Consider the following 12,420-nt stretch of genomic DNA (forward strand, 5'->3'; position numbering starts at 1 on the left):
AAGCTTCATCTATTTTTCTGCATCTCTGTTATGACCAACAACCTGAAAATTCAAAGAAAATTGATATAATATGTGTTTTCTGCTAGATTAACTAATTAACTTTTTATAAGTAAATGGCCAGTATAATGAGGTCCTGGTTATTTTCATTAGTGTGGCAGGCTGGTGGGAGGTGGTGAATTATTTATGCAGATCATGTCTGGCTCTAGGGGCATTTTTAATGTATCAATGCCAGCAGCCACTCTTCACTCATCAGAAGGCCAACTGACTATTAAGCATCTGACATAATAATTTGAAAAGGTTATTTTATCAAACAAGCTGCAGTTAATTGCTTCTAAATGCTTAAACTGACTATATGTTAATCATAACTAGACTCCTGATATGATACTGGGAGTAGTTGTCTTCTGACGTATCTCTGCTACTTTCACACTGCTTTTGGCAATGGAATGGTATTAAGCAGATACTTCCAGTTCTGTCAGCAACCTGAATCAGAAAGGTGGTCCTGAGATTTTCCCAGGTCCCAAGTGACGCTTATTTTTCTGCCGCCACTGCTGGGTTTTCCTAAAGGAGCAAACTTGGTTTTCACCAAATAAACTCTTCAGGAAATAACAAGGCATACAGTCCCATGCACAGACTTTTGTCCAAATGGCACATAGAACCCTAACCAGTTCCTAGGGATGGCTGCATGGAGAAACTAGGACTGGTGACCTGTGCTGGCACAGGGAATGCACAGACAGAGCAGATGAGTTGTGAGTATTGGTAAGACAAAAGAACTGGAAACCAAAAAAGAGAAATGTAAAAAAAGGGGGAGGGTTTGTGAGAAGAAAGGATAAACTGCTACAGCTCAAATTTTAAATAATGAAGCTCTAATATTTAAAGTTAACCCACTGAAATTAGAACCTTTTGAAGAGTTACAAATATATTTAATGAAAAGAAAAACTACAGGATCCCTAAAGGTTTTGTGAAAAGTAGAGGAACATTATATTAATCAGATAAATTTTATGCTGCAAAGTTCCACAGATCTAAAGGAAAGTCAAATATTTTTAGAGCTAATTCCATTCATGCAGAATGAAATTAATTCTTGCATAGAGCGTCAAACCTGTTTAGTTATTTTATTTATTATATATTTAACTGTTTGAACGTGAAGTACACAAAAGAGCATTGTCAACAATTACTTTTCTCCTAGTATAATGGTTAAAAATGTGAACTGTAAAAAATGCTTCTTATTCTTGAGTATCCTCTCAGATAGCATAGTCAGTATATATAGACCAATATATCTTTGGCACAAACATTAGTTTATAGAACTAAACTGAAGGATTGCATTCAAACTGAAATGGCACCTATGGATTAGAAAATGTTACCTGATACAGATAAGATCATAAGCCTTTCAGGAATTTGTTTGTTTGTTTTGTAAATAAAACCTTTAGAATTTCAAATATAGTCAGGGAAAAGGATATTCTCACTTTCATAGGTAATTTGTATTAAGGTTCTCAAAAGCAGAATTAGGTGAAACAGATTAAACAACCTTATCTTACAGGATGAAGAACTACTGAAAGTACGAGTATCATTTTCTTCTAAATCATAGCTACTGGCAGCTGTAACAGTGTTATATTCTGCAGTTGTTATATTAAGTATATTATTTCCAGAGGTAGATTGGAAATCTATTTCAGGATGTGTAGATAATGTCACCTTACTCTCAGAGGTAAATGAAAATGCAGTTCTGTTAGACAGGATCTTTTCTTCAGAGGCTTCTATGTTAGAAAGTGAATTTGAGGATATCTGAATGCAAATATCTTCTGAAATGCAAGCATGGATGTAATGGATGTCATTTATATCAGCTGTAGGTTCACAGCTCTGCCCTGCATAACAATGGCAATCAAATTTTTCTATGAATGTTTGCAGATCCTTATATGATGGTTGCCCTTGTAAAGTGTATTTTCCATCCTTTGTCATTTGAATTGCAATATTCTCAGGGTTCAAGTGAAGATAGTCACTGGAATTCCATTTTTTCCGTGCACAAGCACCAGAGTCTTGGCATAGCACTTGGCTACATATTCTGGCTGCCATTGTGACGTTGATGAGGTATGGGGTCAAAGTCCTCCGAAGGTAGTTGTCCAGAGTTCTACAGGTGTTCTGTGAAAAGAGCATTATACCTCCACAGTTTAGTATGGAAACCATTACAATGCTGTCATTTTAATAACAGTACCACAGTATATATCTATAAGTGTTTCCCCTGGGGATTTGATAGTAGCTATAACTTGTTGTTGGAATCAAGTTTATCTGAGAAGCTGATATAAAATTCAAGGATCACGGCAAATTTATGTGGTGTAGTTGCTGGAGATGTCAAAAAAAAGCAGTTAAATCAGAAAGCAATTGTCTTTAAGCTTTAATTTTATCTCTATATTTCACGTAGCTTTTTGAATCAGATGCATTTAAAGAAGTTTCATGAAGAACTGAAGTTCCTTTTAAGGTCTTAAATAGTTTGAATGGATATGGGGAAAAAAAAAAACCCTCACTTCTTCAGCCTAAACAAATACTTTTTTTATCAAGTAATCTCTGTGAGACTTTTCAGCTTTCCCCTGACCTCAATAGCTTGGTTACAGGGTAGGGAGATTTCATGGCATTTTTAAGTGAAAAGAACTGTGGTTGGATGGTCAAATTGAAGGTACACTAAGATAATTGATCATTCTAACTGATCATGAAATTGGCATGTGTTCTGTGCATTCTTGGCACAGTTTAATAACCAGAAGTTTTGGGAACTCTGTTTCTGGCATCATAGACATTTGCCCTATACCACATGTAGATATGCCTAATAATTGGAAGATCACTTGGATCACATGGAGATCACTTCGGTGAATCTAAAATGTATGTAGGTTTTTTGGTTTTCTGTTAGGTATATATAAAAATACTTCCAAGAAATTGTGGTTGATCAAGAAGTGAGGCTTACAGTAATATTTCATTTCTGAAATGCTAGGGACTGTGAAAGTTATAAAAAATCAGGGTCATTTAGTGTACAAATACATAGTCTGACTGGGAGAGTTCTTTTTTTCTCACAGGAATCTCAAAATTCAGACAATAAAAGTTGCTGCTCATCTGTGTTCTGATATTGAGATAATGGGCAGAAAAGTTCCAGGTGCAACTGATGCCCTCTGTCAACAGAAAGCACATACAAAGAAAGTAAAAGTGGGATGCTTTGGGGAATAACAACCTTACAGAGCTGTGGAGGTGTATTTGGCCGTGCTTTTTGTAACAGGAAGTCTGGCAGAGATGAAGCGTTTTGGTTCTTTGCACTCAGAAGACTTCACAAGAGTCTTTCCATAAAATAGTTTGTTAAATCTAACTTGCCTGGTTATGAATGTACTACCTGGAAAGAATTATGAGACCATCCTTGTAGCAGTTTCTCAAACTTCCTAAAACAAACTAGAATTTTTTTCTTCTGGCTCAGATGTTTCATACAATGAAATGAATCAAAATAGTATTTACAACACAGAAAACAGGCTAGGGCTGAACTTTTACAGACTGACTTCTCCTAGTGCTTGAAATACTGTTGCCAAGTTCACCACTCCAAAAAGCAGAAAGGTCTTTCAAAAATTGTTCCAGGCAAGCTCAAGTAATTTTTTTCTTTACCTCATAAATAAAATGAAATTAAGATAGAGGAATTCTTTCTTATACTAATTAAACAAGTGCTAACTTGCCTACAGTAATCATAGCAACTTGTCCAGTTACCCAGAGTCAACAGTACTAATACACTGGAAAGATTGAAATCTTGTTCTGTGTAGTCTGTGATGTCCTTAATAAGCCTCTGTTGTGCTTGGGTTTTGACTACAAAAAAAACCACTGGCAATATGGAGTTATCATTTTAAAAGTAGAAGATACAATGTAAGTGATCATAATGCTTCACATCCCTTTTGCTTCATTTCTCCTTAAAAATTTCATGTAATAAATAATATAGCATACCTTATTTTGTGTTAAATTCATATCACCCCAGATCACAATTCCAGAAGCCCCCAGTGCAGCAGATTCTCCGATGGTGTTTACCAAGTCATCCTGAACAAAAATATGCAAAGAATCATACAAATGTGAGTAACCTAAGGGCAAATGAATAAAAGCATATAGTAAATGACATATCCAAAATAACTACTTTGAAGACAGCAAGCAGTGATGCACAATGCATGTCCTGCTCTCAATTGCAAAGTTTATCCAGGAATTGGATTGCACAGGTGATACCAGAAAATGTTGCCAACAACACCCAATTTATATATGTCATCTGGTTAGAAAAATGAGGCTGTAAAACTGAGCCAGTGCTTAGATATATGACATACACTCCTCCAATCATATTAAGGCTTATTTTGCTGCATTGTCTCCAGGCTGAGCAGAGTTGGTAGCAACAGGTGTCAGGTTTCACTAATACTGTGGGATAAAGATACTGGAAAGCGCAGCGCTTTTTTTTTTTAAAAAACTTAATTTCTGTTACCAGAAAGTGATAAAATAGAAATGTAGCAAGAGAAAGAGCTTTCAACAGTAGGATTCTCCCTTTTTCAGAGAATGTCTCTGGTCTTTAACAGAGATTGATTTCAGAAATTTGTTTCTGTTCAGTTCTCCTTTTAGGTTCAGCTATTAGCCCAGTCCTAGAAAAATGTTAAGGCCTATATTGTATGAGAGAAATTTCATGATAATGAAAAAGCAATAAAAAAGCAAGTCACTGTAGGGCACAACACAAATTTTAAAAAAAAAAAAGAATTAATGTAAAGATTACAGTATTTCAGTTATTAGTTAGTATCCCAGCAAAACCCCTGACAGCACACCTTGCTCCCTGAAAGTATCCACAGAGCTGGGGACAGCACTTGCTAATGCTCTGTCCAGAATACTGGAGGAAACCAGACAGAATGCCATCACCAGGACTCTAACTTCCCTTTCCTCATGGGCTGGAACACCAACAAGAGATTCCCCAGTGGTGGTATCTCTGATAGGGTGGGTGTCTATAAAAATGTGAAGGGAAAAGTACAGCCAGAATTGCAATAAGATGATTGGATTTTAATCAGAGCCTAACCTTAACTAACCCATGACATGCTGAAATACCATTTTAAAAGCTACTTGAGTACAACTAAGGACAGAATTTTCTCATTAGCTTTAAACAATTTTTATGGAAAGAAAGACTTCTTTTTACTGTATGTTTTTTTCCTTACAACCTAAAAAGCGGTCAGTAGGTGAGCCTAGTATTACTAATTCTCTTTGCAAGACTGTACTGGTATTTCTTTCCTCTGACTAAGTGTGCTAAATATGTTTTCTAGTTTTGTACTATTTTGTTACATGTGAGAAAAACTCAGAGAATAAAATACTATTTGATAAATACAGTGAGAAAGGTTTGAAAATAGACCTCTTCATATTCCCTTTGGTCAAATTTCTTTGATGGATTAATTTAATTTTTTTAGACAAAATTGCACACTTCTTTCTGATGCAAGTTAGTATATTTGCTAAGTAAGTGTCACCTGGAATTTCTTGCCATATAAATTTGAACTATTTAAGGTCTAGCTTCACTCACCTCAGAGAGATATTCCTCATAGACATCTGTGAATACTGGACGTGTATATACAAAAACTGGAAGGGGATTACTAGAGTTAGAGACATAGGAAGTTCTAATGGCTTCTTGAACTCTGTTACGAACAAAGAGTTGAGCATTTCTGGAGGATTTTAATGCTGTCTCTAGATAGATAGATGGATAAAGTGCTGTGCTTTTCTCCCACAGCCAGTTAAGCTCATTATTTCTTTCTATTTCAATATCTAAACAGGTTCCTGTATAATTGTGTGGGTTTTGTTTGTAATCATAGTTATAACAGTCTGGATAAAGGTAATATCCCCACAGACGATTTGGTTTCATTTCTATGCCCAGCTTCAAAGTTTCCAACATAAATGATTTTGCTGCAAATTCAAATTCCATTTTAGCTATAGTTCTGGCTTCAGCTTCTGATAGACTGAGGTCTCTCTGCTGAACTAGCTCAATGGATTCCTGTCTATAAATATCTTTTGATCCCCAGTTCCTTATCCACACAGGTCTCCAGTTTTCCCAGTCAATGACAGCCAATCCAGGCTGTTCATCTGCAGGAATGTAGAATTGGATGTCCTCTTTGGCTTTTTTTAAATGATTCTCCAGCAGCGATAGTTGAGGGAGTCCTCCATTGAATGCCTCTCCTGTGACTTCATTTTTGTAAGGGTAGTAGCCAAGCCTGTCTGGATAGAAGAGAGTGATGTTTTGCCCAATGGATGTCTTTAGTGTACTCCCAATTAGAGGAAAAAAATTCATGTCCAGCTGCACTCCAGTCCTTTCAGTACAAAGTTCTGTGGGAGCATTCCAGATAGAAAGGAAAGGTGAATTAGAAACAAGTGGACGAGCTCTTATGTTCAGAGTTGAGCAGCAAGAAACTAAAAGAGTGGCAAACACCACACCAGATGCTACAGGATACGTACAGGTAACACAGATGCCAAAACTTTGCATTTGTCTTACAGTTTCCATTGTAGCATGTGCAGTGACATTAGGTGCTTCTGATCATACAAAAATTAAATGCTCTCTGGGTGTTCAGAAGGTTGGTACTCCGTCAAAAACTTTACCATACAATATATTTCTTCAGATTAATACCTATTAAGCAATATTCCTTGGGTGTAAAATAGGGGTGTTCTTTTTACAAGGCACTCTGTCATTTCAGACTGCAGGAAACTTTTCAGACCTAATGCAGAAAAAGAAACAAATGTAAAGTAAGAAATTATAAATATTTAATTTCTAACATTGCAACAAATACCATTTCTGATTTTGAATATATTGTAATGCTTGAAAACAATTCCCCTTTGAAGGAAAAGAACAATGTGCAACCATAGAGAAATAAACCGTACTATTCCACTGGCAGTTTTATGCCTAAAACTTAGATGTAAAAAAGCCTAGATATAAAACAGAGAGTGGAACTGTATTCAATGGCTCATAGATCAGAGTGAGTGTGCTCAGAAGTAGTCCTGATTGTGTCAGTTACTGATGTCTGTAAAAATGAGCAGCTTCACAGTGATTTCTCTTAATCAACAGCAATGTAAATCTAATATTTCTCACCTACATCAAAATAAAGTACTAATCATTTATTTGTTAATTTTACAGAGCTCTCAGGGAAGATATAAGATAATACAAAACAAACCTGGACTGTTTTACACTTGCAGAAAACCCATTGATGGATACTCATTTACCTCAGTGAGGTATCTGAAATACTGTAGGCACTGTATCTTCTGTCCAGACCTCTTTTAAACAGGCTCAAACACCTGTGCATCACTTTGGTTATGGCTGGCTATATGTTACTTCTGGCCATTTGAGATGTACAGATTACGTGGCCCCAAGTCAAAGTCTGCCCAGGGATGCAGTTCATTAGGAAAGCTGAGGCTGTCCATACACCCCCAGTGAGCAGTCACATTTAGTGGTGATAGCCTCAGTGCAGGCACCAGCTTTTACATAGAATCCCACTACCTAAACATTCTCTGTGCAAAAACTCCTAAGTCTACATTCCTTCTGATTTTGAAATGGTTCAAACCTGAATCCGTCACTTTCTGTAGAGGCCTTGTGATGAGGCAATAGAGTATGTAAGGATTATATAAGAGTGTACACAAAAATATAAGGGTCACCATGAAGTGGGCCATGGAACAGCTGACAATATAAAATCTCGAAGGACAGATTCAAAAAAACCCCAAAGATTTTAGTTTGTATTTATTGAATTCAACCAGGAGTGGAATTTACAAATCTTTGTACAGAATCAGTGGATGGACTGAAATCTAAACATTAATGCAGATATTTCATCATTCCACAGCTGCTGATATAATAACTAAAGAAACCCTGCCAAGAATCAGTTTTATAAACTGATCAGATCTACAATCTGATCACCAGGAAAGAGGATGTGGCTCTGTTCATTTAAATTGCTTCAAGAGCAGTACCTCATTTGCATGGTATCTGCTTTATGGAACTTGTAGAAAACAGTTCGGCATGCATTTCCCCCAGCTGCCCAGAGGTGACATCAGGAAAAAGCCATCTCTCCTCCAATATAAACAATCTTTGCTCTCTCAGCCTCTCCTCATATGACAAATGCTATAATCCCTTATTCATCTTTGTAGCAATTTGCTAGATTTTCTCCAGTATGCCCATTGCTTTATTATACTGGGGAGCTCAGACGTGGACACAGCACTCAGGATGTGGCATCATCCCTGCTAAATAGAAGAAATAAACACATTGTATACTCTTGTTAAAGCCACCCAAAAGGCTGTAGGTCTTCACTGTTGCAAAAATGCATTGCTCAATCCAGTCAGCTTTGTAGAACCTATTCTGCAACTTCATTCCAGCCATTCAGCTCACAAGCCTGTACTGGTGCTTGGGGTTATTCCTCTCCAGGTCTAGGGCTCGACATTTTCTTATGTTGAATTTCATGAGGTTCCTGTGAGCCTCTTTCACCAGTCTGTGGAGGTCCCTCTAAATGGCAGCATGATCCTGTGGCATATCAACCACTCCCAAATCTGGATTATCTATTAACTTGCCACAGGAACACACTTCCCCATTGTTCAGATAATTAATCAGGATGTTATTTAGTATTGGCTCTAGTATGAAGTCTTAGTGTACATTATTCCTCTTTGTTAATCCATGCTGACTACTTGCAATCACGTTCTTATACCTAAAGTAAATGTTTTCCATTTAATCTCTTTATTGCTCTCTCAGCCTCCCAGGGTTTGGGGTGAGGCTAGTCTGACCAGCCTACAGTTCCTTGGATCTCATTTTTTTTAACCTTTTTAAGAAAGGAGTTAAATTTGTTCCTTCCAGTCCTTGGAACCTCCCCCAGTCACTGTGACTACTCTAAGATTATCAAGATTACCTTACAATGATATCAACAGCTTTTTCAGCACATACCACTCCTTGCAGGTACATACCATTATGTCCCATAAACTTGTGTATGTCCAGTCTACATAAATGTTCCAAACCCTGCTTTCCTTTGCTACTGGATCTCCTTCTGGCCCCACTCAGCACTAGGCCCACATTTTCGCTTTTCTTCTTCTGCTGCTGTAGCTCTAGAAACCCTTCATGTTGCCCTTCACACATCTTGCTAGATTCAACTCCAGATGGGCTCTGGCTTCCTTAACCACATCCCAACAGCTCAGATAGCATTTCTCATTCACTTGTCCTTGCTAGTACCTCATGTGCACTTCCTTTTTATGTCTGAGCTTTGCCTAGAGCTGATCCTGCCATTTCTTGGTTTCCTGTATGTGGAGATTTTTGAGCTTGGAAAAAGTGATTCTCAAAAGTCAGTCAGCTCCTGGACCCTTCTTTCCAGGGCTGTCTCCCAAGGAATTCTTCTAAGCTGATGCCTCTACATGCCAAAATGTTCTTTCCTGAAGGTAGTGGTTATGATCTTGCCATTTCATTTGTTGCCTCTTTTCAAGATCCTGAACTTCACCATCTCATAATCACTACAGCCAAGACTCAGCCTTCACCTTTCCTGTTTGTAACTATGAGGTTCACCAGAGCATCTCACTTCCTGGCTTCTGCATTATCCTAAGTGACACTTCCTGAGAGAATACAGATTGAGACTTCCAGGACAAACTTAAAGAATTCCATACTGAAGTTCCGGAGAGGGACTTTTTACACTTATGCAAATACCTCTTATTCAAATTAAATAAATTATCACACATAACCAGCTGATGCACACCAGCATTTGCCAGGACAGTGATGTTTTATGTGATTGGTTTGGTCATAAGAAAGTGGGAAGGCCTCAGAAAGAAGCTGTAGGAGTAGTTTGGCTTTTACTGTTCCTCTGGCTTAGGTTATAAGAGATTTATTGCCCCCACTGAAGTCAGAAAACTACAGAAGACAAATTTTATTATTTGTTCCTATTTGTTATTATTTTATTAATTGTATTATTTTTATTATTCATTATTTTTTAATTAGTGGATTTATTAATAGGCTGACTTGATGTAAAGGAAAAGAGAAAAACATTGTTTTGAGTATTACATTTACTGGTTTAGCTAGAATTCATTTATTATTGGCTAATCTTGCGAAGTTAAATATAACTGATTGTTGGGAAATTTTGCTGTGATATACTCTACTGGGTATGAGTTAACAGATTATTTTATGTGATAGTTTCCAGTTAAAAGGATTGCCTTCAACCCATTCTAACAATGACAGCTCTTAGAAATGTTACTCTCTTCAGTCTCCTTGATGTTGGCTAAGTGAGCTGGGTCATAAAGCTGCCCTTCTTGTCAAAAAGTCAATTACTTTACAATATATTAACACTAATTGTTTATGGGATACCTGACTGGAAGTACATATTGATGGAGCTAAGTGCCTTTTGTCTAGGGAAAAATCTTTGACTTTAGATTTTCCCAATTCTGCCAATTGCAAAGGTTAAGCATTACAGGAAATCTTATTAATTTTCTTGGCTTAATTATTGCATTATTGCATCATTTTTCACACCATAAACTGGACTGCAGAAGCACATACAGTGGAAAGTGTAAGTGTGCTCTTGTGCTTTGGTAACTACACAGTCATAGATTTGGGCCATGTCACATGTCCATAAAAAGGTGGGCTCTGAAAAGGTTCCACTTGACCAAAGAAATTTCAAAAACAAATGAGAAAGAAGTATTATACATACCCTTGAACTTCACATAAATTGAGGTTGTTCCACAAGTGGATGGTGTATTGCATGAAAAAGCATTGGTTATACTGTTTGGTTTATGTTCAGAACCTGCCACTAAACATTACAGGAATTCAGCTTCAAGGCTTTTTATGAAAATTAGACACGAGAGTCCACATTCAGTCTTGATATAATTAGACATTGCGTAGTCAAGTCAGATCTGCTAACATTAAACTTTAGCCAATAAACAAAAAGAGTATTTGATATTCTTATATTAATAGTGTTAATTACACTTAATGAATTTCAAGCAAAAATCTGTAAAGTCTTGCTCTTTCGCTGTTTTAGTTTGAGCACACAAAAGCAGGCATGTTCTTTATGTCTTCACCTAGCTGAGTGTTATTGAATTGTAATATCTTGTTGAGCAACAGTATGTAAGAACACTTGCAGTGCCAAGATCATCTGTTATCATTTTAGATGACAGACTACATACTTCTTGGTGTTTATTAACTGTTTCTTTCATTGCCAACATATTGCCTATTAAATAGTGGCATAATAACAGAAAAAAAACCCATGTGAAAATTAGATGGTCTTTTCCCTATGCCAAAGAAAATATGGATACAGTAGTTGGCATGTAGAACTGCAGTTTTTTATGGGACATAAGAATCTAGCTCTTTAAGTCTTTGGATTTAAGTCTTTAAATACCTGAGGCTGTGATGTAAGGTAAATGGTCAGATATGCAGATATGACCAGAATACTAAGGATTTATTCATTATTCTTTTGTTTTCATATAAACTACTTCACTGCAGAAATAATTATTTGTGTTACAGACAAAATAATGTATTAGACAGTGTAACTTAAGTTCTTGGGAAAGCTGCTTTGTATTTTCCTTTACCTGAATATTATGAAAATATAAAGTTTTACAGATGTGTAAGGACTCAATTCTAGCTTCTGTGAAGAGGTCAGTACTAATTAAGTCCTAAGGAGAGATAGAATAGACTTCTAAGGAGCAGAGTAAGTATAAATTAAATTAAATGTTAACATATTAAAACTTGGAAGAAACCTGAAGGAGAATCCAAAGCATTTTTTAAAGTTACCAACACTACTGATACAGCCATACACAGTTTCTCTAAATAGGATCAAATCAGTCCACACTGCTGGGAAAGGGGTGTATGAGGTCAACACATGTACTTCTTATAGATCATTGGAAAACAGTCAATGTGTCTGACATCTGTCCTGCTCTGCCCTTGGGTGCCCTGGTGGTGCTCCTGTGGGAAATGGCCCAGTTCCCTTTCATTCTCTTCTGGAGGGGTCCTTCTTCTGGCTGAAGGGGTCAGTATCACTACTGCAACTTCAAATTAAACCCTCCTGCTCTTTTTAGAGACGCATGTTCTACCTAGAGGCCGTTTTTGCATTAAAAACACGTGTCAGGGTCATAAAACAGCCACAGAAGAAAGGGAAGAATAACATAGTTGCATCTTATTCACCATTTGGGTCATTTTGGCATTTCTTAAAGAAGAGGCAATGACATACAGTGAACACAAACACACATGGGTGTTGTGATAACATTAGCATTTGTGAGGAATAGAAAGCTCCACAGAAAGAAGATCCACCTCTGGAAGTATGAACCATCTGTGCTACACAGCTGATGGCAGATTTAACCCATGAAGGGTGATATTTGCATAGAGGGTATGGCCTCACTGTTACAAGTGCATTAAGCTTCACATCTCCTAAAGTCAGAATTTTGAAGGCACTGATCTTGACAGTGGTTTTAAAACTCCAGCCT

The 12,420-nt window shown here is 37.0% G+C and overlaps 1 protein-coding gene across 1 annotated transcript; it reads right to left on the minus strand.

Annotated features, from left to right (window-relative positions):
• Positions 1-1,428: 1,428 nt before the first annotated feature.
• Positions 1,429-6,508, minus strand: LOC134043039 (hyaluronidase PH-20-like). The gene is made up of 3 exons (XM_062491033.1): positions 5,540-6,508; positions 3,955-4,044; positions 1,429-2,130 (listed from the first exon to the last, which is right to left on the minus strand). Exons 1-3 carry the CDS (start codon positions 6,506-6,508, stop codon positions 1,429-1,431), a joined length of 1,761 nt encoding a protein of 586 aa, XP_062347017.1.
• Between the last annotated feature and the right edge of the window lie 5,912 nt (positions 6,509-12,420).

The sequence above is a fragment of the Cinclus cinclus genome, chromosome 4 (assembly GCF_963662255.1).
Source record: "Cinclus cinclus chromosome 4, bCinCin1.1, whole genome shotgun sequence".
NCBI classification, from domain to species: Eukaryota; Metazoa; Chordata; class Aves; order Passeriformes; family Cinclidae; genus Cinclus; species Cinclus cinclus.